This window comes from Dipodomys merriami, unplaced genomic scaffold (assembly GCF_024711535.1).
Source record: "Dipodomys merriami isolate MVZ:Mamm:240054 unplaced genomic scaffold, mDipMer1.0.p SCAF_78, whole genome shotgun sequence".
In the NCBI taxonomy this organism is placed as follows: Eukaryota; Metazoa; Chordata; class Mammalia; order Rodentia; family Heteromyidae; genus Dipodomys; species Dipodomys merriami.
In genome coordinates, this window is record NW_027206379.1 from 3,836,036 (window position 1) to 3,864,018 (window position 27,983).

General features: G+C 54.1%; 2 protein-coding genes across 9 annotated transcripts in view; one reads left to right on the forward strand and one right to left on the reverse strand.

The window, feature by feature from the left end:
• Positions 1-2,955: 2,955 nt before the first annotated feature.
• On the reverse strand, positions 2,956-17,562 carry Dhcr7 (7-dehydrocholesterol reductase). Of its 3 annotated transcripts, XM_070009690.1 has the most exons (9): positions 16,769-16,834; positions 16,091-16,130; positions 10,252-10,355; positions 9,602-9,824; positions 8,777-8,867; positions 7,939-8,152; positions 6,134-6,338; positions 5,532-5,663; positions 2,956-4,323 (listed from the first exon to the last, which is right to left on the reverse strand). In XM_070009690.1, the coding sequence occupies exons 3-9, from the start codon at positions 10,347-10,349 to the stop codon at positions 3,859-3,861; spliced, it is 1,428 nt and encodes a 475-aa protein (XP_069865791.1). In that variant the 5' UTR covers positions 10,350-10,355; positions 16,091-16,130; positions 16,769-16,834; the 3' UTR covers positions 2,956-3,858. The 3 variants fall into 3 exon arrangements, with proteins under 3 accessions (XP_069865791.1, XP_069865793.1, XP_069865792.1); XM_070009692.1 differs by lacking the exons at positions 16,091-16,130; positions 16,769-16,834 and adding an exon at positions 17,544-17,562; XM_070009691.1 differs by lacking the exons at positions 16,091-16,130; positions 16,769-16,834 and adding an exon at positions 13,540-13,548.
• A 1,975-nt stretch (positions 17,563-19,537) lies between these two features.
• Nadsyn1 (NAD synthetase 1) overlaps positions 19,538-27,983 on the forward strand; it is a 32,415-nt gene continuing 23,969 nt past the window's right edge. For 5 of the 6 annotated variants that reach the window (XR_011369201.1, XR_011369202.1, XM_070009675.1 and 2 more), the window contains exons 1-3: positions 19,538-19,695; positions 20,841-20,901; positions 22,663-22,779. Coding sequence is in view for 4 of the 6 variants with exons in the window: in XM_070009675.1 (XP_069865776.1) it covers positions 19,611-19,695; positions 20,841-20,901; positions 22,663-22,779 (263 nt within the window). In the remaining 2 variants the exon portion in view is untranslated. The remainder of the gene's footprint in view (positions 19,696-20,840; positions 20,902-22,662; positions 22,780-27,983) is intronic. The other variant, XM_070009676.1, reaches the window with a different exon arrangement.

Here is a 27,983-nt window from a genome sequence, read left to right on the forward strand (position 1 = left end):
AATTCCTAGATTTTTTTTGAGGTTATTGTGAATGGGGTTGTTTCCTTGATTTCCTTTTCTGCTTGTACATTGTTGGTGTAGAGAAAGGCTACTGCTTTTTGTGGGTTAATTTTGTATTCCACTACTTTGCCTAAGTGGTGTATAAGCTCTAGGAGTTTGGGAGTGGAGTTTTGGGGATCATTAAGGTAGAATACCATGTCTTCTGCAAATAGGGATAGTTCAGTTTCTTCCTACCCTATGCAGATCCCTTTAATGTGCTTTCCTTGCCTTATGCTCTGGCTAAGGATTCTAGAGCTACATTGAAGAGGAGTGGAGAGAGTGGGCATCCTTACCTTGTTCCTGATTTTAGGAGAACTGGTTTTAGTTTTTCCCCATTTAGTATGATATTGGCTGTTGGTCTGTCAAAAGTCTTTTCTGTATCAATGGAGATAATCATGTGATTCTTGACCTTGGCTCTGTGATGTGTTGGATCACATTTATTGATTTACATATGTTAAACCATCCCTGCATCTCTGGGATGAAGCCTACTTGGTCATAATGTATGATTTTTTTCTCCATCTCCAGGGTCCGGGTGGGCGCCGTGGCGTCTTCTGCACGGGCAATGCCTGGACGGCTGTGGCTCTGGCGCCGGGCAGAGCAGCCGCGGCAGGCGTGGGGCGGGGCCTCGCGCAGGTTCTGTTTACCGGGCCGGTCCCCTGGGGCCTCTGCGCGGGGTTCCGGGGCGCGCGGGGGCTCGTGTGGCCAGGCCGGATGGGAAGGGTGGTCGCGGTTCTGGGGCGCGCGAGGGCTCGCGTGGCCAGGCCGGACGGCGCTGCTCACTCCCGGCTGAGATTTACAGATCTCTGTGGGGCAGCTTGGGCAGAAACCTCCCAGATTCCATCGCCAATTAACCAGCGAGAAGCTGAGCTGGAGCCACGGCTCACGTGGTAGAACACCGGCCACGCGTACAAGCTGAGCAGGAACAGGAGGCCCCAAGCTCAAACTCTGGCACTGCAAAGAGTTTTATTTTCTTCATTCAGGTTGGTGAGACCACCTGTTTTGTCTGTGGCATGAGTTGGCATCAAAATTCATCTTTCTCAGAGGAACCCTATTACACTGCTGGTGGGAATGTACACGTATACAACCACTTTGGAAAGCAGTCTGGAGGGTCCTTAGAAAGCTAAAGATTGACCTCCCTTACGACCCAGTCATACCACTTCTAGGCATCTACCTTGAACAACAGGAACCAATATACAAGGACACGTGCACCTCCATGTTTATTGCAGCACTGTTCTCAATAGCTAGGTTATGGAAACAACCTAGATGCCCCACCACAGATGAATGGATCCAAAAATTGTGGTATCTATACACAATGGAATATTATGCAGCCATTAGAAATGACAAAATAATGGCATTTGCAGGGAAATGGATGGAGCTAGAAGGAATCATGTTGAGCGAGGTAAGCCAGGAACGAAGAGACAAACGGTACATGGTCTCCCTGATAAGTGGATGCTAAATCCAAAATGTTAGGTAATATGACAAAACTAACAGGACTTAAGAAACAAAGAACTCCCACTCATCTGGTTGAACCACTACTAAATATCCCCATGCTGCTGATCACATATATGGTATATAACATGTGAACACCGTTATATGTTACAGACTGTGATAGACAATTTGCTCCAGGAAAGTTAGAATGAACTTGTGACTTTAAATGAGCATCATTACTCCACAATACTGTGAAATTCCGGAAATTATGTAATCACAATCAAAAAAAAAAAAAAAAACCTCGGGGAAGGGAGGGAGGGAGCGGATGGTAGGGGGAAAACAATGGAGGGGGTAACAATGTTCAAGAGGAAGTGGAAGTGTACTCATTACCTCACTCATGTAACTGTAACCCTCTGTATAGTATCTCTACAATAAAAAAAAATTCATCTTTCTCCATTTGCTTTTCTATCTGAACCCAATAGATAGCTTGTTCATTTTCCTGAGTTTCTCTCAAATATTTTGTGGCTTTGAGTGTATCACAAGTTTTACATTAAAATTTTATTGTAGCCGGGGATTCTCACCTGTCATTCTAACTACTCAGGAAGCTGAGATCTGAGGATCATGGTTCAAAGCCAGCCTGGACAGAAGTCTGTGAGACGTAGCCACAAAAAGCCAGAAGTGGAGCTGTGGCTCTAGCCATAGAGTGCTAGCCTCGAGCACAAAAGCTTAAGGACAGCGCCCAGGCCCAAAGACTCAAGCCCCAGGCCCGGGCAATATGTGAGTAAAGTTTTATTGTGTTTTGTGGAGTCTGATGTGTTAGTAAGTGATGGAAAAATCTTTACTGCCCAATTGCTTTTGGCGAGGACAGAGACAGCACAGACTTCTGCACCCTGACCTCCAACCTCGCTGTCCTGCAGACTTCACCCCGAGCTCCCGTACTTCCTGGGTACACTCCTTTGGCTTTTCCTCGTCATTACCTTGGAGGGCAGCCTTGGGAAGGTGCATGGAGTCTGGGAGATACATGTGGGCTTCCAGCCTCACCGGGCAGCCCAGAGCACTTGCGATTTTCCCAGCAATCAGTTGTAGCAATAGGTAAGAGGCTGCCAACTGGGAAGTTCCCTGGCCTTGGTACCTAGGACTACTGAATCACCGCGTCCAGGCACTACGGCGGTGGAAATGTGGACCCCGCTGTCGTCCCAGTGTCCCCCGTGACAGGGCTCCTCCCAACGTTAGCACTGAGCTCACGTTGCGCGGCAGCCTGGCGCCTGGGCCGGCTCTCTTCTGCTGTCCCATGGCTCCGGCTTCTGAAGCCCTCTGTGGGACCCCCTGGCATCAGTGACCACAGGTGGCACTCACACTGCTACACACAGCACGACCCCTCCCGCACAGGATCAGCCACAGTGACGTGCCCAAATTCCCAGCAGGACCCCCGTGCTTCCTGGGAATCCTCAGGCGCCACCCGCGGCTGATGAAAAAGCATACCAGTCATCTCACACAGGGAGAGTTTAATGAAAAGAACTCTGTGGATCGGATCTGGAGAGAGCTTTATACAATGCCCTGGTGGGGGGCGGGGAGGGGGCCTGGACAGATAGCACTTGAGATGGGGTTCTCCCCACAGCTGGAACTCTGGGCAGGGAGAGGCCCCCTCTTGTCTGAGCCAGGGTTTGGGGGACAAGCGGGAATACCTGGGATGTTCCCTGGCCGAGGAGGCCAGGGAGGTGTGTGTACAGGGCTTGGAAGCTCTGTCACTGGGGCTGACACACTGGGCAGTCTTCCCAGGCCACACCTCGGGCAATCATACAGACAGAAAGAAATTAGAAGCCCTTGAACTACAGACAGAAGTGCCCCCAACCTGCAATGGTCCCTCAGCTCCCTCTGCTGGACAGTCCACATGGCATACAGGAAGAGGAGGAAGAAAGCCCACCAGCCCACCACTGCAGAGCGGGTGAGGAAGGGGTCTGGCTAGCCAGTGCAGATCACACTGTAACATGGTGTGAACACAGACACACACACACACACACACACACACACACACACACACAAACACACACACACACACACACACACACACACACACACACACACACACACACACACACACACACACACACACACACACACACACACACACACCCCAACTTAGCTTATCCAAGGCTATCAGAAGTGACCGGTCACCCTCCCACCTTACTCTTGCTGGTGGGAAGACAGCTGGTGTAGACTCAGATCCCCGTGGGGAAACTGAGGGGAAGGAGCAACAGCCTGGACAGGGCACCTGCCCGTGCCAGCTCATTCCGTATCATAGACGAAGAGACTGGGTTTCCGGGAGGGGGATCTGGGACGTCAGCCCCACAGGTCCAGCTCCGCTCGCTCCACGCGGCCAGCGGCAGGTTCCTAGAAGAGCCCGGGCAGCAGGCGGTAGGGCACGGCCGCGGTGTAGCGGTCCCAGTCCCGGCCGTACTTGTTGGCACAGCGGTGCTCGTCCCGCAGGCAGCGGTGGACCAGCAGGATGGTCATGTAGACGGCGTAGAAGTAGGGCAGGAGGTGGCCCCCGCCGCAGGCCAGGCAGTAGGCCAGGCTGCCCATCAGGTCGCCCGTGTAGTTGAAGTGGCGGGCCACGCCCCAGAAGCCAGACACCAGCAGCTTGCTGTGGTGCCGCTGGCCGTCGGACGAGGCGTACGCGCACTCGATGGCCTTGGGCTTGCGGCCCCAGATGAGGCAGCGTCCGTCCGTGCGGCGGAACAGGTCCTTCTGATGGTTGGCCATGCGGAAGACGTAGTAGCCCACGAGCCCCAGGAGCAGGACGCCCACGGCGTGCGGGGTGGACAGCTCCACGGGGTGGGACACCAAGTACAGGCCCTGCGGGCCAGAGAACGGTGAAGCATGGCCAGACCGGGCACTGCCTCAGTTTCCCCTTCTATGAAACACACAGCTGCCCGGGAGGCTGACTCGGGGCAGGAAAGTCTGTGACACGCTCATCTCCAATGAACGACTCAGAACGAGCCGGAAGTGGCGCTGTGGCCCAAGTGGTAGTGGGCTGAAGACAACACCCAGGCCCGGCAAAAATCCAAACAAAAAGCAGCACAAACCACTGTGTTGTGCGCTCACCAGGCCGTGCGGGCAGTGGTGGCGAACCGCGATGTGGGGGCGGAGTCACCATGGCCACCCAGCCGGCTCCATCCAGCCTGACGCGAACCTCACGGCACGTTCTAGACCTCCTTCCCCGGGTGGATGTCACGCCACGGCGCAAGCCCAGATCCCTGACACCCTGAGCCGCCAGCCGGCGCTGACAACGTGAGACCCCCAGGGACTGGCCATCCGGCCCTCTGCACGCACCAGCACATCACCTGACAACACTGCCGGGAGGCAGCGGCGTGGGCTGAGCCCATCACAGGCACACGCCCAGCTAAAGCCAGCCGGCTGAGGTGGATTAGTGTGTCAGGGCTACAAAATGGATTTCCAACATGCCACTGGGACGTGAGCCCTCGGTGGGTCAGGGGGAAGAAGGGAAAACACAGACACGCCTTCCTTGCTGAGAGATAGCGGATGGGGTCCAGCCAGGCACCAGTGGCTCACGCCTGTAATCCTAGCTACTCAGGAGGCTGAGACCTGAGGATCACAGTTGGAAGCCATGCAGGACAAACTACTCAAAAAGCTGGAAGTAGAGCTGTGGCTCAAGTGGTAGAGCATTGCCCTTGAGCAAAAGAACTCAGGGACACTGCTCAGGCCCTGAGTTTAAGCCCCAGGAACAACACAGAAGAAAAAGATAGAAGAAAAAGAAAGAAAGGAAAGAAAGAAAAAGAGGGGGGAGAGGGGAGGAAGGAAGGGGAGGGAGGGGAGGGAGGGAGAGAGGAGAGAGAGAGGGAGGAAGAGAAAAGGAAGGAAGGAAGGAAGGAAGGAGGGGGGAGGGAGGGACGAAGGGAGGGAGGGAGGGAGGGAGGCAAAGAAGAAAAGGAAAGAAAGAAATGGCTCTGGTGCCGGTGGGACCCATCTTTCCCTAGGGGCAGAGGTGACAGGGGTCCCAGCCCCACGCCCCACACCGCCCACGGGCCGCCGCCCCTCCTCACCTGCAGCGTGTACAGGTAGGGCAGCCAGACGCAGTCGCCCCAGCCCAGGTACCACCCGAAGTGGTCATGGCAGATGTCTATGGTCTTCAGGTACCAGGCCTCATTCCAGAAGAAGTCCAGCACATAGATGGCCTGAGAGACAGTCATCACTCAGTGACCCCCCGACCTGTGCCCAGCCTGCATCCAGTAGTTACGGACAGGGCCCTCAGCTGGGTGCCAGTGGCTCACACCTGTCATCCTAGCTACTTAGGAGGCTGAGACCTGAGTATCCCGGTTCAAAGCCAGCCCAGGCAGGAATGTCCAATAGACTCTTATCTCCAATGAACCACCAGAAAACCGGAAGTGGGGCTGTGGCTCAAGTGGTAGAGCGCTAGCATTGAACTGAAGAGCTAAAGGACAGTGCCCAGGCCCAGAGTTCAGGCCCCACCAGCGGGGCGGGGGGGGGGGGGGGGGAGAGGGAAGAGCTGAACTCAGAGCTTATGCTTACTGGCCAGCGCTCCACCACTTGAGCCACATCCGCCGCTTCTGTGGAATCCCAGAGGACATGGGTGTCGGAGCTCTGCCCCGCCCCCACAGCACTCAGTGTACCATAGGGGCTTCACCTGCAGCACGTTGACCAAGACCATGGAGTTGGTCACGTGGCCGTGGAGCTCCTGCTGCTTGGCGGCGAAGGACAGGTTGATGAGCGTCCAGGCAACGATCCCCGGGCGCCCGTTGAAGAAGAGCTTGAAGTCAAACCACTTCCCGATCCGAGGGTTAAACTCAATGCCCATCATGTAGTTGTAGAAGAAATTGCCTGTGAATTTGCTGAAACCATAACAATAGACACCGTTGGCCACCTTCTCTCAAAACAGGCCTCGGGAGCCATGTTCGGCAGGGCCCGGGGCTGCAGGGTAGCAGGCGCCTGGCTCCACTCGCGGGGGCTGCAGAGGCCCACGCACAAAGGACATGCAGCTCTGCCCACGCCCCTCCATCCTCATCTCCTCCCACTGCCAGGAAGCTGTGCTTAGCAGACCCCTGCAGACGGGCATAGACTGCTGCTCCCAGGAAAGTAGGAAGCTGCTCCTGGGCTGGAACCAAGTCTCTCCTCACCCCACCCAATACCCTCAATGCGGGCCCAGGTGGTGGATGGGTAAGTAGATAGGGTAGGTACCTGGGTGAATGATAGAGGGGTGGATGGGGTAGGAAGGTGGGTGGAAGGTTGGGTGAATGGTTGGATTGCTGGATGGATGGATAGATAGGTGGTTAGATGGAGAGAGTAGGTAGAGTAAGTAGAGGATAGATGATGGATGAATAGGTGAATCGGTGGATGGATGAGTGGACAGGTGGGTGGATAGGTAAATAATGGACAGGTGGGTAAGTGGGTAGACAGATGGCTAGGTAGATGGATGGGTGGATGGGTAGGTAGGTGGGTGGATGGTTGGGTGGGTAGGTGGATGGGTGAGTGGATGGGTAGGTGGGTAGATGGGTGGGTGGGTGAGTGAGTGATTGGGTGGATGGTTGGGTGGGTAGGTAGATGGGTGAGTGGATGGGTGAGTGAGTGGGTGGATGGTTGGGTGGGTAGGTAGATGGGTGAGTGGATGGGTAGGTGGGTAGATGGGTGAGTGGATGGGTGAGTGAGTGGGTGGATGGTTGGGTGGGTAGGTAGATGGGTGAGTGGATGGGTAGGTGGGTAGATGGGTGGGTGGGTGAGTGGTTGGGTGGATGGTTGGGTGGGTAGGTGGATGGGTGAGTGGATGGGTAGGTGGGTAGATGGGTGGGTGGGTGAGTGATTGGGTGGATGGTTGGGTGGGTAGGTAGATGGGTGAGTGGATGGGTGAGTGATTGGGTGGATGGTTGGAGGGTAGGTAGATGGGTGAGTGGATGGGTAGGTGGGTAGATGGGTGGGTGGGAGAGTGGTTGGGTGGATGGTTGGGTGGGTAGGTGGATGGGTGAGTAGGTGGATGTGGTAAGTGCATGGGTGGAGGGAAGGAGAGATGGCACAGTTGATAAGACAGATGGAACTGGATGAATGGCTGAGCACTGCCAACCTAAGGCTTCTCTGAGAACAGGCTCTCCTGAGAAGCAGTTATGTTGAAGCCACGAAGGTAATCAGATTCTTCCCTAAGACTATTTCAGGCCACCACAGCTACTCAAAGGAAGAGGAAAAAGGTTGCCTTCGCCCCAGCCAAAAGCTGTCTTTCTGGCTTACCCACTCCATGACACCCTATAAGGTGTCAAAAGCAAACTTGCCTGCCTTCAGCTGATCCTTCCTGCGGCAGCAGAAACCACCGGACAACATTACAAAGGATGTTCCTTGGGGTCAGACAAGTCCCATCCGCCTCTTCCCAGACTACTGCAGCGGAGCGACAGCACGGAGACGGAGGCACTGCTTGCTGCTATGCTTGCCGGCCTCTAAGGAACCTACCAGTCCTCGGCACTCGTGGGGAAAAAGTAGCCCTTGATCATCGCGAAGGTGGACACGGCGTAGCCGAGGATGTTGGCGCACCACAGTAGCGGGATCCAGTTGTCAAAGATGATGGTGGGAGAGAAGTAGAACAGGAAGTGAGCGTTGGCGAACCACAGAAGGTGGGTGATGAGCCAGGCCTGCAAGCCGTTAATCTGGTACTTGTTCACAATCCCTGCAGGGGCAAGGAGGGTGGAAGAGTCAGGAGGGTGCAGACGCCTGGCGCTCGTTCCTGGCTTAGGCCTAGCAGCAGAAGTGGGCTGGGGACACTACGTCTCAGGCTCCACAGTGGCTGCTGGGAATGCCCCAGCCCGCCACTAAATCGGGAGCTCTTGGGGGAAGATGGATGGGTCAAAGGATGGGTGGGTGGATGGTAAGATGGACAGATGGACTTGTGGGTATATGGGTAGGAAGATGTAAGTAGGTAGGTGGATGATCGATGGGTGGGTGAATGATGGATGGATAGATGGGCGGGTAGGTAAAAGATGAATGGACGGACGGATGGATGGATGGATGGGTGGGTGGGTGAATGATGGATGGACAGACTTGCAGGTGGATAGGTAGGTAGATGGTAAGTAGATGGGTGGATGACCAATCGATGGATGGATGGATGGATGGATGGATGGATGGGTGGGTGGACGGATGGGGCTAGGGTGAAGAGCCTGCTCTACCCACAATGGGACTGGAGTCAGGCTCCAGCCCCGCCCCTTGAGACCTGGTGCTGTGGAAAATGCCCAGGTTCAAGCCATGCTCCTCTGGTGAGGCCAGCGGAGGGGAGGCGCAGCTGAGCAGAGCTTACCTGCCGGGGTCACTGCCCCCTCCTGGACTCCCCCTACGTAGCCTGGCAGAAATCGGTGGCAGAAGTCAGGGAGTAACATGTATAGGAGAATCTGAAATAGAATTTCAGGCCAAATAACTGGAGGTCCGCAGGGCGTGTGTGCGATGAAACAGATTCGTTTTATTGGCAGTGCAAGGAGAGCCTGAACACTGACCACTGCCTCACTGTAGCAGCAGAAGGGGGATGGGGCCACTGCTGCCTGCAGGCTGGCCCTGAAACTCACCATCAAAACCACAAAAGCCTTCTCAGGGCCGAGGAGCAGGCCTCCCCTCCCTTCTTCCCTCTTATCTCTCCCTCCCTCTCATTCCCTTCCTCCTTTCCTTTTCTCCCTCCCTCTCACCCCCTTCCCTTGTCCTTCCCTCCCTTCCAGTCCATCTCTCAGCCCCTGGGTTCCAGTGAGCTCAAGTCAGGTACAACAGGACACCCCACATTCTTAGCTTCACCTGTTCGGAACACCTGGCTGTCATTCTATCCAGATGAAGTAAATCAAAATAAACTAATGCAGCATGAATTGTTATGACAGCAAGACATTCCATGAAGCTTTTTTTTTTTAAGTTTAAGACATTTAACCCTGTGCTGCAGAGTCCCTCACGCCTTCACCAGTACCTCTTGGAAAAGAAATGTTATTTAATGCTGCTCTGCTCTGAAGCAAGGCTTCTCAAACTGGGCACTGGCGGCTCTGGGGGCTCAGGATGTCCTCCCGCCCAGCTCCGGGACGGGGAGTGTGGGTCCCAAGCCCCAGGCAGAGGCCAGGCCAGCACACTGCCAGCCAGGGCAGCGCCTGACCTGGAAGATGACCCAGGAGGCATAGAGCTGGGCGGCTGTGGCCGTCACGGGCGGGGTCTTGGCCCAGATGTCGGCGAGGCGAGCCTTGCCAGTGGCCAGGTCCACCACAGGGGTGGTCAGCGAGCAGTCGTACTGGTCACAGGCCATGACGAAGTAGTAGACGATGAAGGGGGCGAAGCTCAGCAGGAAGATGACGCTGGCCAGAGAGAACCAGTCTACCTCCCTGCAAAACAGACAAAACAACTGGGCGCCGCGGCCCACCCCTGTCATCCCAGCTACTCAGGAGGCTGAGACCTGAGGATCAGGCTTCAAAGCCAGCCTGGGCAGGAAAGTCCGCGAGACTCTTTCTTATCTCCCATTAACCACCAGAATGCCGGAAGTGGCGCTGTGGCTCAAGTGGTAGAGCGCTCGCCTTGAGCTGAAGAGCTCCAGGACAGTGCCCAGGCCCAGAAAAAAAAAAAAAAAAGACAATGGAGACCTGAACTCAGCAGATGTCCTGGCACGGGAGTCCTGTCCGTGTCATGAGCCCATAACTTGAGTGACAGCTGTCTGCCACTATGCAAGGTCCACCACTGGGTGTGAAAAGCCACTATGGTGCCCAGACTGAGCTGCTAGGACCCCTCTTAACAGAAGCTGCCTCAGGTTCTTACCAGGCCCGGCCCCACTGTCCTTGAGACGCGGCCTTGTCATTGGAGTTGCTGGCAGGATTCTTGGCTTTGAGGACGCTGGCCTGAGATTTTGAAGCCATCGTGGCCTGAGGGAAGAAGACAAGTGCTTAGTTCATCCTGAAGACCACTGTGAGACAGGTGTTCGGCACCTCTGCCCGCTGCCTCTGCAGGGCCCACAGGCCATCCTGGTTCTGACAGCAATTGCAGACGGAGAAGAAATGGTCAGCCCTAGGCTCTCCCTGACTGCCTCCACTCCGTCCCGTCCCGTGCCCTTCTAGCTTCTCGCACCCACCCGTCCTTTCTCCAAACAGCACCAGCGTTTGTGTGTGCTGTTGGTGTCCCTCGGTGAGAAGACACTACCAGGGCAGACGTGGAGCATCCTACCCATCCCTCTGTCCTAAGAACACTGATAAATCATTACCCAGGGCCCAAGGCTCAGGCCTATAATCCTCGCTACTCAGAAAGAGGGGAACTTGAGGAGAAAAAGTTAGCAAGACACTATCTTAACCAATAACTGGGTGTAGTGCAGCATGCCTGCCATCCCAGCTAAGCAGGTGGTGGGAATAAGAGGACTGAGGTCTGAGAAACCTTACAAAAGCTAAAAGGTTGCAGGCAGCTCAAGGGGCAGTGTGCCTGCCTGGCAAGCATGGGGTCCTGAGTCCCAACCCCAGCACTGCCCTGCTCCCCCCTGCCTGGCAAGCATGCGGTTCAAGGGGCAGTGTGCCTGCCTGGCAAGCATGCGGTCCTGAGCCCCAACCCCAGCACTGCCCTGCTCCCCCCACAATCACCCTACCAAAAAAGTGGGAAGGAACAACGTTTCTCTAGGTTCCCACTGCTGCTCTAAGCAGTCTTAACTTGGGATAAGCACTGAAGACCATACTTCCACAGCAAGTTCAGAGGGTGGACCTTTAAATTTTAAATCATCAGGGAATTTGGGGGGATGGGGGAGGCCTCAGGTCCTGGGAGCTGTCCCTGAGCTTTTTTTTGCTCAAGGCGAGCGCTCTACTACTTTGAGCCATAGCACCTCATCCAGTTTGAGTGGTTTATTAGAGATAAGTCTCATAGGGATCCTCAGATCTCAGCCTCCTGAGGAGCTAGGATTACAGTGTGAGTCTCCGGTCCCCAGGTAACCAGCAGGGATTTCCAAAAGGTTTTCTTAAAAACAGAGAAAAGCAGGATCTTCCAGAACCGTGGGACCTCGGATTTCTCAGGCTGACGATAGACTCTAGAAAGCAAAGATGGAACCAACTAGACAAAACCAGGCAATTGCTAACTCCAGGAAAAACAATTACACGAGGAGAAAAAGAACACAAAGCCTAACAATACTGCGTGCTCCTGCTGGCATCCAGCCCCTGGCGTAGGGTGCTGGTAGGGCGAGTTCGGCATTGGAGGTGATTCTGACTATGGGAGGCATCCGAGGTAAGGCCCAGACCCAGTGTGATGTGGCTTTCCAAGACCTGCGCCCCGGTGTGCCTCACCACCTGCAACTCCAGACCCCTACCCCCTCCCTGTAGCAAGAAGGGCTGCAGGCCGCCCATCCTGAACTTCCCCACCTGCCCTCTGGCAGAGCACTTGATTCTTGCCACATTCATTCTTGTGTTTACTCCCAGCAACACTGGACCAGCCCTGGTAGGACAGGCCCTGCGGCCTGCTCTCCAGTCTCTTCTGCCACCAGCCCACTCCAGGTGGAAAGGAACGCCCACCCTGCCGCTCGGCCCACAAGAACCAAGTCGGTGCTTGTCTCCTGAGCTGAGTTTTCACCCTGGCTAGGATAAGCCGAGTGCACCTGGGCCTTAGCAGCAGCTGCGCAGAGACCACGCCCACTTCACATCAAAGGCCTGCAGGGGACACAGGATGCCAGCGAGGAGGGCCCCAACACGGACGACCAAACCACAGTGTGCCTGAATTTAAACAGTGAAGGCCCATGGGCAGCTTGGGGGAGGGGGTCAAAGCCCCTCAGTGCCCTCTTGGCACAGCACGGGGCCAACAGAAAGAACTGAACTGGGAGAGTGACGGAGGCTTGGGGAGATGCTGCCCTCCTGAGGTAGGCAGGTCAGGGTACACCCGGCCAGCCCTCCCCACGGGCGCTGGGCAGTGGCCTACATATCCTCCCTAGGACTCTCAGCCACCCTCAAACCTGCACACTCCCTGAGCGCATTCCAGGATCCACGACCATGCCAAGAACACACAATAGCACAGAGAAGAAGCTGGACTGGAGCCTGGCAACCTGTGTCACGTTGGATTTGCTAATCTTCCTGCAGGCCTTGTGTCATGAACGTTTTTGTCTGGTACTTGTGCCCACAGCCAAGTGCTGGTGGCTCATGCCTGAATTCTAGCAACTCAGGTGGAGGCTGAGATGTGAGGCTGGTAGTTTGAAGTCAAGCTGGATAGAAAAGTCTGTGAGACTCTTATCTCCAATTATCCACCAAAAAGCCAGAAGTGGGGCTGTGGCTCAAGTGGCAGAGCACCAGCTGTGAACAAAAAAAAGTTAAGGGATAGTATCTAGGCCCAGAGTTCAAGCCCAGGGCCAAAAAAAAAAAAAAGTGACTCAGGTCTCAGTGTTCCACGAGTTAAATCAAAGTGCTGAGATTTGTTGGTCCCAGAAATGAAAGGTTTACTGAGCCATCAGATGCCGTTCCTAGGCCACCAGGGGCACAGCCAGTGTGCCAGGGAAATGGCCACCAGTTACAATGGAATTCTGGGAGGAGGAAACTGGAGCTCTTGCATTAAACCCATCTGGATGGTAGGTGCTAGGGCAGGCCACTGCGAAGCACACAGTCCTGGGGTGGGGGTGGAGTGTGTAATGGGAAGGTTGGGATGTGTGTGTGTGTGTGTGTGTGTGTGTGTGTGTGTGTGTGTGCATGCGCCTAAAACAAGACTTTTTCAAAATCACATCTCATGTTTCTGCAAGTCAGAATCTGCTCGGGGATGGGCTGGGTAGCTGGTGTGTGGGCCGAGAGCCAGGCGGATACTGGACTCCGTCCAGTCCCGTGTGGGCTGGCCCAGGCCTCCCCACAGCCAGGGACACTCAGGGCAGCGGGCGATCCAACCCCTGGCACCTGGAGACCCAGCCCTTGGGGAGGGTTGTCACATCCCTCACACCCCCTCAGACCAGCTGCAAGCTCACGGCCACTCATGGGAAAGAGAACCGGGCTCCACATAGGTGACAGGGGAGTGGCAGGCACTGGATTGTGGACTTAGGTACAACGGTAGAACCTGATAGTGACAGACACTCAACATCCAGTCTGGGCCATGTGCCTGGCACTCCACCTGGAGACTTGCTCCTCCGAGGGTAAGGCGGCTAGGTGGAGGTCCAGAAAGGGAGGATGACTGTCACTCATCCAGCAGGCCTCTGTAGGTGGGACGGGTCTGGCCCCGCCTCCTGGAGGGCCACGCTGGGTGGGGGCCTGGGGAGCGGTGCTGAGCTGTGAGCTGTGAGCTGCCCTAAGGATCTGATGTGGAGGAAGATGATCGTGGAAACAGGAATCAGCAGAGGGACAACTTGGAAAATCTGTTAAATCTCAGGAGCGCTACTGGATTGAGGGATGAGAAAGAATGACAGAACTGGGATTGGGCAAGGGGATGGGAAACCATCCCAGAAAGATTCCCAAGGGCAGTAAACACCAGCAGGCACAGGAGCGTCTGCAGAGCTCACCACAGACAACTCCGATGACAATTACACAGTTCCAGGGAGAATCAGATAAGAAATGGCACCAAAGGCCACGCAGCCTGTCCCAAGCAAGCACAGCCCATCCTGTCCCCAGGAAGAGGGCCATCTGCAATGGATAACATCATCTAAGCGGCTTTTCAAACCTTAAATCATGCTGAAAACACAGCTCTTTCTTCTGTTTTTCCTTTTTTCTAATTTTTCAAGTACACATGTATTTGCAGAATAAAATAATTTTCTTAACTTTTTAAAGAAAAGCCCTGGCTCATAATAACCACAATCTCCTAGAAATATTTGTGGCTTTAACAGGAGTTGACAAGGTCCCCTGGCACCCTGCCATCCCAGGGCTGAGGCTGACATGGGGGGGTGAGGAGGGGACTGGCGCATAACTTGGGCTTACCTGTCGCCTTGTCCAAAGGATCCTCATCCAAAGGACAGGACAGTCACCTGCTGGAGTCCCACAGGAGACTTGCAAAGCCACACTGGGGCCCTTCTAAACTCTTGATCAGCACAGGTCTGGCCTGACTCTGTGGGGCTCAGCTTACCTGGGGAGAGCAGACTGGAGGCCCTGCTGGGGAAGGAGTCTCCCAGGCAGAAACTCTGACCCTTCATACCTGAGAGGCAATGAAACTCCAGTCCTGACGGAAGGAACTGGCTTTCTGCTTCTCAGAAGTCACATGGTGCACATTCACTGTAACACTGAGGTCTGGGAGAGAAACGTGCAACCCAACCATCCTCAGATGCCACCGTGCTTCCAGACTGTCATCTGCCCCACAAGTCACCATCTCTCCACATCTAATCTCCCTTCGTTCTTCTCCAAAATTGGTCTGTATGAGCATCTTCTGCAGCCTGGCTCCATCTGGCCACATCTTGTACACAGCTTCCCAATAGGAAGGCCGCCTAACTGCCCACTTACTTTAATTCGTATTTTTTAATCCGCCTACATTAGTGTACAAGGGAGGGATTCATGGTGACATTTCCACACCCTGGCACAGGTATCCCTGGCACCACTCCATCTTTTTAAAAACAACCTCAACAGGTTTCATTTGACGAATTTCCCATTTGCAAATACTACTGGGACCATATTCATCCTCGGATACTCTCTTCTGTAGCTCCTCCTCGGGCTGGTTCCCTGCCCCCCCCCCCAAAGCTGGAAGCCTCTTTTACTCTGCTGTCATTCACTTTTCTCCTTTAAAACAAAAAGAAAACAGCGCATGCTCTCCCTAATATGCGGTAGTTAGATTTAAAAAGCAACGGGATATGACAAACTACAGGATTCTAGACCACCATATCCAGTGAGACCAGAAGAGGATGGTGTTAGGAGAAAAACACCAAGCACCTCTTCATATGTATATAAGATAACACACACACTGAAACAAACTCCAAAGATAAGGAAACAAAGGCCCTTTTCCTAGTTTGTCTTTTTGTTTTCTTCAGATGACTCTATTCTCTCTTTTTTTTGGGGGGGGGTCGGTTGTGGGGCTTTAACTCTGGGCCTGGGCTGTCCCTGAGCTCTTTAGCTCAAGGCTAGCTAGCGTTCTACCACTTTGAGTCACTTTGAGTCCCGGGGCCACTTCCTGTTTTCTGGTGGGGAACTGGAGATAAAAGTCTCAACAGAGCCGGGTGCTGGTGGCTCACGCCTGTAATCCTAGCTACTCAGGAGGCTGAGATCTGAGGATCGCGGTTCAAAGCCAGCCTGGGCAGGAGAGACCGTGAGACTCCTATCTCCAATAAATCACCAGAAAACTGGAAATGGCGCTGTAGCTCAAGTGGTAGAGCACTCGCCTTGAGCTGAAGAGCTGAGGGACAGCGCCCAGGCCCAGAGTTCAAGCCCCACGACCAACAAAAAACAAAAAAAAAAAGAGTCTCAACAGAGATGCTCAAATCTCAGCCTCCTGAGTAGCTAGTATGACAGGCATGAGCCGCCAGCCCCCAGCGACTCTGTATTCTTTACTTCATATATGGTGTATACTAGTATGGGAGGATGGGACAGGATCAGTGGAAAATGGGTGAAAACGTGAAGCCGCCAGGGCCCGCTGGCTGCGCTGGACATTGAGGAAAGGGAACCATGCAACTTCTGGATGGAAATGGAGAGGGAATGGGAGAGAATGAGGGAACACACGATACTAAGCAAAAGGAAGGAAACGAACTTACCACCTGACGTGTGTAAAGGCAACCTCGCTGTATAGCACCTCTGAAACAAAAGGTTATTTTTTTTTAATGGGAATGGAAGGGGAAAAGTAGAACAGAGGGTGACACTATCCAAAGAGAAATGGACTCTTCACCTGACTCATGTAACTGTCATCCCTTTGTACATCACCTCTAGAATAACAATTTTAAAAGCAAGACCCGGCGGTGGGGGGGATCTCGTATTCCAAGGAGTTACAGTGGGTTTTCTTTTCCCTGACTTCAGTCTCTGCCACCATCCTGGACTTTAGGGAAAGGCGTCGTGGCAGAGAGGGCGATTTACCCTCTGCCCCATCCTGGGGGGGCGTCCTCCAAGCAGCCACCTGGCCTCAACTTCCCGCACCGCACTCCAGCTATACAGCCCCCTATTTCTTGCGAGCAGACAGACAGACCGGGTCAGAGCTGCGTGATAAGGGCTCGCTCAGCTGCGCGTCTGAGCTGGGTGGTGGGGTGCCGGGGAGCGCCCCACACCTGCCCAGCTCGCCCGGGCGCCCCCGGGGGCCGCAGGTCCCCACCGACGTGCAGGTGGCACGCGCCCTCCCGCAGGGCGAGCATCCCCCGCCGTGCTCACGCCCCGGGGCCGTGCACACGCGCCCTCCCGGCCCGCGCCCACCGCCCCGGCGCCGCGCGCGCCTCGCTCCTCACCTCCCACCGCTCGGCGCCGAGCTCCGGCTCCGCGCGTCGCAGGCCTAAGAACGGAGAGCGCGCGGCTGGGCCGCCCGAAGCCCCGCCTCCGCCTCCGCGCTGACGTCGTGGAGCCTGCGATTCCGCGCCCCGCGATTGGCCGACGCGCCTGAGCTGACTTCTGGCCCACCGCGCGAGCCACTCGGCGGCGGCGGCGCTCGAGATTGACGGCCGGGGGTCCGGCCCGTCCCCGCCCCTCGCCCTCCCGCGCGGGCCCGTGGCCTCGGGCTCCCGGAGGTTCCCGCGCGTCTAGCCGGCCCGGGGCACGGGCGCGCGCTGGGTCCGGTTGTCCACTCGCCGGCTGGATGAACGCGGCCTCCACGTGCCTCGGTTTACTCTTGTGCGAGGCGCGGCGTCCCCAGGCCCAGGTCCTGCGCCCCGGACTCCGGCCCTGGGGCGAGGGTCACCCAGATCGCCAGGACCACGAGGGATGCGGGGACGCTCCCGGGCTCGGAGGAGTGGCGAAGGACTGACCCGGGCCGGGCCCGGGAGCCCGCGGGGAGGCGCGGGTGGGGGTCAGGCCCGGGTCCCAGCAGCCCCGCCAGGGCCGGGCCGGGCCTCCCCCCCGCTGCCACCCCGCGCCCGGCGGCGTCCGCTGCCTGCGGCCCCGGCTCACGGAGACTTGTTCAGGACCTCTCACTTGGCTTTTGCACTCAAGGCTGGAGCTCTGCCACGCGAGCCGCATCTCCATTCGGTGGTCCGTGGAAGGCGGGAGATGTGACTCCCATGGACTTACCTGCCCGGGCTGGTTTTCAAGACCACAGAGCCACCAGGGATGAGCACCCGGCCGGGAAGCTACTGTTGGAAAGGCCTCGCAGTCAGCAAGTTGCAGTGATAGTAAACACACGTGTGCTGAGAGGCAGCCGCTGTGAACAGCTTCACCTCTGCTCTGCCTGTGCTTTTTTCCCCAACCATTAGTGAACTACAGCCACTGCGTACCTCCTCCTATAAACGGAGGACAAGATAGGCCGAGCACATTCTAGACACTAAACTTTTTAAAGCTGTGAGATGATAGTCACCTACAATTTCCCTCAATTATCCCAACAATATAATTTAGAGCATTTGTTTCTTTGTTTTCTGTGCCCAGTCCTGGGGCTTGAACTCTTGCCCTGGGCACTGTCCCTGGGCCTTTCTTTGCTCAAGGCTAGCATAGGCATGAGTTACAGCTCCACTTCCTTGGGAAGTTTGTTTGGGGGGGGGTTGTTTTGGGGGGTTTGTGGTTAATTGGAGGAAAGATTTTCAGCCTCCAGAATAGCATTACAGGCGTGAGCCACCAGTGCCTGACTAGAGCTTTCTTTTGAAACCCCAGGAACCAGCCAGGGAGCTACACTGTACCCATTTGTGTGTGTGTGTGTGTGTGTGTGTGTGTGTGTGTGTGTGCGCGCGCGCGCGCGCGCGCGCTCAGGCATGCACATGCATGCAGCTGCACATGTGAGAGTCAGTACTGGACCTTGGAAACTCAAGCCTGTGCGCTGCCACCTAGCTTTTTCTGCCCAAGGCTGGTGGCTCTACCACTGAAGCCACAGTTCACTTCTTGTTTTTGCTGGTTCATTGCAGATAAGAGTCTCATAAGCTGCCCGGGGTTGTCTTTGAACCTCCATCCTCAGAACTCAGCTTCCTAAGTCACTAAGATTACAGATAGACACTACTGGCATCTGACATGGTTACACCATTTTTCTGTACTTTTTTGGTCAGGATAATGAACGGCATAAGCATGTGGTGTCTTTTGGTGTCCAGTGAGGGGGCCACACAGTCTCCTTTGTGTCAGGGTTGAGGATGAGTTTGAGCACAGGTTGCAGGTGGTTTTTTTTAGAAGTCTCCATTTTCGTTTTCATGATTAAGTAAATAGAGTGGTACTTTGAGACTCTGTAAATATATTGTTAACAAACCACCTTTGACCCTGTGACTTAGCATTTAATGATGTTTATCTCAATCTTCTTGGTGCAAGATTGGTCTTGAAATTTCAGCATTCCATCAGGCGGTTTTCTTCAGTGTGTGGGGGTCTGTCTGTCTGTGTGTGTGTATTTGCACTGGGGCTTGAACTCCTCAGCTTTCTCACTCCAGGCTGCCACTCTTACCATTGAGCCACATCTCAACTTTAGGCTTTTTGTTGATTAACTGAAGAGTCTCGCACTTTCCTGCCTGGGCTGGCTTTGAACCTTGTTCTTCAGCTCTCAGCCTCCTGAGTAACCAGGATGACAGGCGTGAGCCACTGGCACTGGGTTGTTGATCTTCCATTCCTGAGGGTGGCTCCCGGGTCCCTTAGCCTTTGAGACTTACGGTTGTGGGCTCTTCTTTTGGAAGGTGCCCATCCAGCAAGGACTCGGTTCTGAAGATTTATTTGCTGGCGGAGGGACAGACCCTTTGGGGTTGAGGGTCTGAAACCTCCAAGTTGTCAGTCATGAGCAAGCATTACTACATAAACGGGAGTGAGGGGCTGGGAGTGCAATTAAAAGTGAAAAAAAGTGCTTATCTGACAGCAGCATTGGAAAAATGCTTACAAGAAAACCAATGATGTTAACTAAGCCGGTCGTTGTGCAGGAGCCGCGGCGGTGGGAGAGGGCGTGGTCTGTGGGCGGGGCCTGCCGAGGAGGCTCCGCCCCGCTCCCAGGAAGGGCCCGTCTGGGTGGCGGGAGCGGGCGTTGCCAGCCTATCCGAGGACTTGCGGGGCGGGGCCGTGGCGGGAGGGGCGGATCGTGGCGAGGTGACCCGGAAGTGCGGGCGCCGGGGGCCTGTGGGCGGGAGACTGGCCCGGGGATTGGGTGTCCGGTAGGCCTGGATTCCCGGCCGGGGACCGGGCAGGATGGGCCGGAAGGTGACGGTGGCTACGTGCGCTCTGAACCAGTGGGCGCTGGACTTCGAGGGCAACCTGCACCGGATCTTAAGGAGTGAGTCCGGGGGTGGCGGGGCGGGAGGGGCGCGCGGGCCCGGCACCCCGGAGTCACGCGGGCACCGACCTTGCTGGCGCTCTGACCTTCGGCCCCCGGGGCCTGTGTACACTGGCTGGGGACACGTGAGTCCCAGTGGGGGCGGCGTCTGCAGGCCTGGCGGGAAGGAAGAGCTCCCCGGGTCGGTGGATTTCTCTAGATGCAGCTGCCCGTCCGCAGACGTGGAGGGGATGAGGGGAGATGGGGGGTCTCTGTCCCCAAGGACCTTCCTGGGAGGGGGGGCCACGGGAGACGTCCCCCCACTCCTCCAGAGGATGCAGAGTAAGGGGTGGGCCGGCAGATCTCTGTTCCTGGTCTGCCAGCAGCCAGATCCCAGTGCTTTGGAAATATGTGTACATCTATCTGCCTGTGTTCGTCTCCTTAGAGCAAATGTCTTGGGATGAATAGGGCTGTCTGTCCCCTTCCTTGCCTGGATTCCCACAAGGGCTGCCTAAACCAGATACCCTTATAAGGAGCCGGTATCCTATACTGGCACCACTACAGGTTATAAGCTTTCTTGGTCCATCTACAGCTTTTCCCTGCAGCTAAGTCTTGGCACCCACTTGTTGATAAACTTCTTGATAAATGGAGTTGTAACTCCCACGTCCTCCTCTCCTATGTCAGTTCAGCAGGCTCCCCTGTTCTCTGTGTAATCCTGTGGGTGTGTACAAATGTATGTGAGTAATGTCCTCTGATACTGTTGACAGGGGACCTGACTGCAATTGGAGGGGACATCACAGCATTTTTGGGGGGGGGAGGGAATGGAGGCTGGTCCCTAGGCTTTGAACTCTGGGCCTGGGCATTCTCCCTAAGCTCAGGCTTTTGCTCAAGGCTAGTGCTCTACCATTTGCGCTACACCACCATTTCCAGCCTTTGCTGTAATTGATTGGAGATAATGGAGTCTCACAGACTTTCCTGGCCAAGCTAGCTTCAAACCACAATCTTCAGATCTCAGCCTTCAGAGCAGCTAGGATTACAGGTGTGAGCCAGCAGGACTTAGCTCACTGAGCATTATTATCATACCCACTGCAGCACAGTGCATTGACAGCTATGATTACATCCTGGGTTCTGAAATTATCCTCCTCCCCCTCCCCCATGTCACGTAGGTATTGAAATTGCCAAGAACAAAGGAGCAAGATACAGGCTTGGACCCGAACTGGAAATATGGTGAGAAGCCCATCTGTACTTGTGGTTGCATGGTAGTGTCAGTGGCAGGCATGTAGTGGTGGCTGTGTCAGCTTTCTCGGGCTGAAAGGGTGGTATATGCATAGATCTGAGAGCTGTGGAAGGCCCAGCCCCCTCAGGAGGTGCTCAGCAACATGACATTGGACCTGGTTTATGCCCAGAGCAAGCTGGGGGAGATTGGGCAAGTCTGTTCCTACATCAGAGCTACCTTGAAACTGTTCCCCGCCTTGCCTCAACCCTGTGTTGCAGTGTGGATATTTGTCCTCCCACAGTCCTGCATTTTGTGTCGTGCTTGGATCCCAGTGCTGAGGGGAATGAGGACTCTGGGAACAGGGTAGAAGGGAACCATAGAGTTGCTCCTTCTCAACACCAGGAACTGGCTCTGAGCTGAGTCATTATGGTGCTCTGTTTGTTTGTTTTTTTGTGTGCGTCAATACTAGGGCTTAAACTCAGAGTCTGGGTGCTGCTACTTAGCTTTTTTGCTCACTGGTGCCCTACCGCTTAAGCCACAGCTTCACTTCTGGCTTTTGGCTGGTTAATTAATGGGCTGGTTTTGAACCTTGATTCCTCAGATCTCAGCCTCCAGAGTAGCTAGGATGACAGGCCTGAGCCACACCACCAACTTGGAATCTTTATGCTTTATAACATCATGGAGCACTGTGGGAGAGTCCCTGGAGTCGCTGTGACTAAGGACTACAAACCGAGTTGTTTAGAAAACTGTGGATCTATTCTCTTTAGCTTGGGAGGCCAGAAGTCCAAAACCAGGGTGTCCACAGGATTGCTGTCCCTCTGAAATCTCTAGGTCACTGTCCATCCTGCCTCCTCTGCCTCCTGAGGCCCCTTTGGGCCTCAGCTCCTGGCTGCTCCGGCTGTTTGTACCTTTGCACACTTTGCTGCTGTCTGTGCCGAGGACACAGATCATGTCTGAATCCCCGGTGCTGAGGGTGTCTGCACCTGCACTTCACCTCACCTCACTGCAGTGAGGTGCCAGTCCTGGGGCTTGCACTAAGGGTCCAGGCACGGTCCCTGAGCTCTTCATGGGGCCACAATCACACTTATCTACAAAGATCCCAAAGAAACCATTTTCAGGCCAGAAAGATCATTAATGACCATTCAGATACCACCTTCACAGACAGTCCTGAACCGAGCTTCTTGCAGTAGAGGTGTATCATGGGCTGTGTGGACCTAGATCACAGCTTTGAAGGTGCCCTAAGAATCTCAGGTGGGCTGGGCGCTGTAGCTTATGCCCATAATCCCATCAGGAGGCTGAGATCTGAGGATCATGGTTTGAAGCCAGTCCAGGCAGGAAAGCATGTGACCCTCTCATCTCCAATTAAACACCCCAAAGCCAAAAGTAGAGCTATCACTTAAGTGGCAGAGCACCAGCCTTGAACAAAAAAGCTAAGAGGCAGCTCCCAGGCCCTGGGTTCAAGGGCCAGGGCTGGCACCAAACAAAAGATAAAATCCAAAGGCAGGCGTTTGTGAACACAGGAGAATTCTTTGTGGTAGCCAAAAACTTAAGATCTGAACAGGGTCCATCCTGTCTTGTGTAAAGTTCTGCATGTTCGATAGCCCCCCCCCCCCCCGCTCTTAACAGGTTGCACCCCAGGATCGCCCTGGAGGCGCTGAAAAGATTCAGTAACTTGCAGTCGGCCCCCAGGTCCTGCCTTGCCCTCACCTGCCTGCTTGGTCATCTCTCCTCCCTCTCTCTCTCTCCCTTTCCCTCCCCTCCCCTTTCTCTAGCGGTTACGGGTGCTGGGATCATTACTACGAGTCGGACACCCTCTTACACTCACTCGAGGTCCTGAAGGCTCTCCTGGAGTCTCCAGTCACGCAGGACATCATCTGTGACGTGGGAATGTAAGTGGGCATGCGGAGGGGCAGGCGCCGAGGGGGGCGGGTTCACGGGGTGTGCTGCGTCCAGGGCATGCGTCCGTGTAAGGCGGGATGGTTCCCAGCCCAGCCCCGTGACCACCAAATAAATGCTCCCCAGAGGGCAGCTCCTGGAAACAGATTTTGTAGCTTGCTCTGGGAGCTCCTGGGCACAGGAGTGCAGTTGGTAAAATGGGATTGTGACATGGTGCAGCCACACCCAGAAAGCTTGATTCTGCCCTGGTGAGCCACAGGGCTGGCTGCGCATGAGAACACCTGGGCCTCGTGTGGCCTGGCCCCACCCATGGCGCACCACAGGATAGATGCTGGCGCAAGATCCTTTTCTTACGTAGGGTTTGAACTCAGGGCCTAGTGCTTGCTTAGCTGGCACTCTACCACTTGACCCTCCGGCCTGGCATTTTGCTGGTTCTTTTAGAGATAGAGTCTAGGAAACTTCTTCCGGCTGTCCTCAAACTATGCTCCTCCTTATCCTAGCCTTCTGAGTCGCTAGTATTTCAGTCTAAGCTACTGCGCCCAGCTTGTGCTTTCGTCCTGTTTGCTTTGGTACCTTCTCTCTCTCTTCACCTTCCACCCTGCTGAGACATTTGTTGCGCAGGGTCTCTTTCTTTGCTCTTTCTCTCTTTTTTTTGCTTTTTTTTTTTAACTAGAAAATATCCGTTGAACAAGGGAATTTCCTTGTGCCAGTTGCATACATACATACGAACCACCCTCGCCCTCCTTCCCTCTCTTCCCTCCCCACTTTTTTTGTGCGAGTAACCAGGACTTGAACTCAGAGCCTCATCAGACTCTCCCTTCACTTTTTTTGCTCAAGGCTAATGCTCTGCCATTTGAACCACAGCTCCACCTCTGGCTTTTTGCTACTTAATTGGAGATAAGAGTCTCACAGACTCTCCTGCCCAGACTGGCCTCCAGCTGTGATCCTCAGCTCTCAACCTCCTGAGTAGCTAGGGTTACAGGCGTGAGCCCCAGTGCTTGGCTCACCTGTGATGTTTTTATTAGAGTGACACCCCCCCCCATCCCCCATTGTGGCCCAGGCCCTGGGCTTCCATAACATTCACTGAGCTTCCTTAAAACAGGGTCTTGGTGAGCCGCCGGTAACTCTAGCCTTGTCTGGTCACCATGACAGCAGAGTGGTGGTTGGGGGGATGGGCCAGCCGCTTGTCTGCTCCCCAAGGGCCTGCCTCTCCAGCTCTCCATGGCCAACGCCCTTCCAGCTGCTGGGTCCTTCCTCTCCCCTCCTTGTAAGGACCCTGTGTGCCTTATGGTGGGCTGCCCAGGAAGTCTGTCTCCCCAATTCAAGGTCTTAGCTTCACCCCACCAGCAAAGCCCCTGGGCCAGATAACTCAGCCTGTTCCCAGGTGCAAAATCGGATGTGAGGGTATGGTACTGCTTGCTCACCTGCCGTGCTCATTCTGTTGTTCAGACCTTGGTAGTTTGCAAAGTGTGTATGTGTGTGCATGTGTGTGCTGGGGTGTGAACTCAGGGCCTGCCTGACCACTGTCCCTCAGATTTTTACGCAAAGCTATCCCTCTAACACTTGAGCTACAACTCTACTTCTAGCAAAATGGTGGTGTGACTGGTGATGTTCCTGCCTGGGCTAGCTTCAAAAAGATATAGAGATTAGATAGGAGAAAACAAAGTTGTCGTTATTTTCAGGAGAAGTGATTGACTATCTAAAAAAAAAATCCTAGCCTGATGATATGACTCAGTGGTAGAATGCTGAGATCCTGTTTTTTGTTTTTTGTTTTCCAAATTTTTTATTGTGATTAAGTGGTTACATAGTTTCCCAAGTTTCACAATATTGTTAGATAGTGAAGCTAGTTAAAGTCACAAACACATTCCAACTTTCCTGGGGCAGATTGTCTATCATGGTCATTAACATTTATGAGTTCTGTGAGCTTTGACAATACAGTTATTTCTTCCACATTGGTGGTATGTACATTTCTTTTGTTTTGCATAGCGTCAGCTGTTCCCTCTTTCCCACTTGTTCCCTCCCACCCATCGCTGCCACTGAGTTGCTTAGTTCATTTTGGTCAGTGTCCAGTGCAGCTGATGGGTCCCGCTGTTGTATGTTTTTCCCTGATTCCCTCTAGTTCTGTGTCCTCCTCCTGGTTCCCCTCTGGTGTACACATATATATCATACATGTGATCAGCAGCGTGGAGTTATTTGGTAGTGATTCGACCAGATGAGTGGAAGTCCTTTGTTTCTTAAGTCCTGTTAATTTTGTCGTATCACCTAACATTTTGGATTTAACATCCACTTATCAGGGAGACCATGTGCCGTTTGTCTCTTTGCACTTGGCTTACCTCGCTCAACATGATTTCTTCTAGCTCCATCCATTTCCCTGCAAATGCCATTATTTTGTCCTTTCTATTGGCTGCATAATATTCCATTGTGTATAGATACCACAATTTTTGGATCCATTCATCTGTGGTGGGACATCTGGGTTGTTTCCATATCCTGGCTATTGTGAACAGTGCTGCAATGAACATGGAGGTGCATGTGTCCTTGTTATCCTGGTTCCTGTTGTTCAGGGTAGATACCTAAGAGTGGTATGACCGGGTTATAGGGGAGGTTTATATTTAGCTTTCTGAGGACCCTCCAGACTGCTTTCCAAAGTGGTTGTATAAGTGTACATTCCCACCAGCAGTGTAATAGGCTTCCTCTTTCTCCACATCCTCTCCAGCATTTGTCGTTGGCTGACTTGAGGATGTGGGCCATTCTGACTGGGGTAAGGTGGTATTCTCAGGGTTGTCTTTATTTGCATTTCCTTTACAACCAGGGACGGTGAACATTTCCTCAGGTGTTTCTTTGCCATTTTTAACTCTTCTTCTGAGAAGTCTCTCTTTAGTTCCCTTGCCCATTTAGTAATTGGTTTGTTAGGTTTGGGAGGGATTAGTTTCTTGAGTTCCCTGTATATACTGGATATTAACCCCTTGTCTGATATATTGCTGGTAAATATTTTTTCCCAGTTAGTTGATTGTTTTTCTAGCTTGGTTGCTATGTCTTTGCTGTGCAGAAACTTTTTATTTTAAGGTAGTCCCATTTGTCGAGTCTCTCTCCAATTTGTTGTGACCCTGGGTTCAGGAAGTTCCTGCCTGTGCCTATAAGTTCAAGTGTCTCTCCTACTCTGTCCTGCAGTAGTTTCAGAGATTCAGGTTTGATGTTAAGGTCTTTAATCCATTTTGAGTTGATGCTGGTGCTTGGTAATAGGCTGGGGTCTGTATAATTCTCTTTTAAAATGTCCCAGTCATACAGAAAATAGTTTCCTTTTGAAGTCTGACTCTTGTCTGAACCCACAAGCCCTACTGAACCTGGAGAGACAATGGCGTCACCAGGACTCGAGATTCCTGTCCCAGGACTCGAGATTCCTGTCCCAGGACTCCTCCAAAAGGAGGGGACGGGTCCCAGCCTGCCCCTGGGCTGGGCGGGGCACTAACCTGCACTCCCAGACACACTCATGGTGAGTCACTTCAGAAGCACTGCCCACCGACCCAGGTCCTTCTGCACGAAAGGTCTCTCCTTGTTCTCACAGAGAATACGCGTTTTCCTCGTATGGCAATGGCTGTGGAGTTGTTTGTGTGAAGCTTTTCGGTTTCCATGTGCTGATACCTCCCGTCTGGTCTTCTGCTTCTGTGCGGGAAAGCCCGATCCAGGCAGAGGGAGACGCTCACCGAAGGCCATTGTGTGAATGAGAATGCGTTGTGACCAGGAACTGGTGGCTCACACCGGTAGTCCCATTGGGAAGCTGAGGATCACAGTTCAAAGCCAGCAGGAGCAGGAAAGTCTGCGAGACTCTTCTCTCCAGTTAACCAGAAAAAAGCCAGAAATGGAGCTGTGACTCAAGTGGTAGGGTAGCTTTGAGAGAAAAAGCTAAGGGACAGCGCGCAGGCCCTGAGTTCAGGCTCTGGTACTGGCACCAAAACCAAAGGAGAACATGTTCGTGCCCGCCCAGAATGTGGATGTTGGTTTGAGACAAGTTTGGGAGCTGTGGTGGTGTGAGATGTTCGTGTGCCAGGACTGGGCGCTGCAGAGGGGCATGGGCACCCCATAGCCTGACTTCTGACCTCATTTGGATAGGTAGCAGCCAGCCAGCCACACTTGGCCAGGGCCAAACCCCGTGTGAGCTTTGTTCTGGCTTCCCAGGCTCACTGCGCTGCCTGGCCGTGGTTAGCTGTGGTTAGCCTCCCTGCTCTCCTGTGAGGACTGTTGTCCTCCGGCGCCTGTGCCCTGAGCCTCCTGCACACTTTCTGGAGTTGGATGAAATGGCTGGTGCCACATCTCCTAGCTTCCCCTGAGGCAGCCCCTGGCCCTGGCCTTGACCTAACCTGCTTTCCAGAGCCACGCGCTAGGTTGCTCAAGAGGTAATGCTCAGGGCAGGAATGTTCAGGGCAAGAGCTGCTGGCGGCTCAGCCAGCGCACAGGGGAGGTGAGGGTGTGCAGGGGAGAGGAGCAGCTGCCTGGAGCCCTGGGAGGTCCGGGGTGTTGGGCTGTATCGGGCAGTTGGAGTGTCATGTAGGAGTAGGGACACCGATTGGAAAGAACTTGCCAAGACAGTTTATTTCCGCAGAAGGGCGTGCTAACTGGAAGGAAGGAAGTATGCCAGCGTGCCGGTGGTCAGCGCACAGCTGTGTCCCTGACTTGTCACTGCCCTTTGATCGGGTTAGTCAGAACTTAGGTTCACCATCTCGTTCAGTCAGTTAGTTTGAAAGGAGTTAAAAGTTCATTAGGGTAATCCACAAAACCAGGACACCTGGCCAAAGCAGACATGGCAGCAAAACAGTTCTTCCTCAGTTGGCACTGTACTACTTGAGCCACGCTTCTGGAAAACACTGCTTGGAGCAGGATGTGGCTTAACTGCCATGGTTCCTTGTAAGATGGTGACTACCCTTAAAATGGTGGCGCTTCTGTCAGGCGGCCGTGGGGACTGAAAGGATTCTGATCCTACAAGAAGGTGTGCAGACAGTGGGCAACTTGCTTCATCTGCTTTGAGTTTTATCACCTGAATGGCAGAAGCCTCTGTGTGTGTGTGTGTGTGTGTGTGTGTGCGCGCGCACGCGTGCGTGCGTGTGCATGCACACGTGTGTTCTTGTGTTAGTCCTGGGGTTTGAACTCAGGGCCTAGGCACTGTCTCTAAGCTTTTTTCCTCAAGGCTGGTGCTCTACCACCT

What these genes read in the sequence shown, in the direction of transcription:
- Dhcr7 (XM_070009692.1), bottom strand. Translation starts at nt 10,349, where the DNA reads ATGGCTTCAAAATCTCAGGCCAGCGTCCTCAAAGCCAAGAATCCTGCC. An exon ending in CCTCCTGGGTCATCTTCCAG is followed by an intron (nt 8,868 to 9,601) that starts GTCAGGCGCTGC and finishes ATTCTATTTCAG; the next exon opens with ATTCTCCTATACATGTTACT. An exon ending in CCTACCTGTACACGCTGCAG is followed by an intron (nt 4,324 to 5,531) that starts GTGAGGAGGGGC and finishes TCTGGCCCGCAG; the next exon opens with GGCCTGTACTTGGTGTCCCA.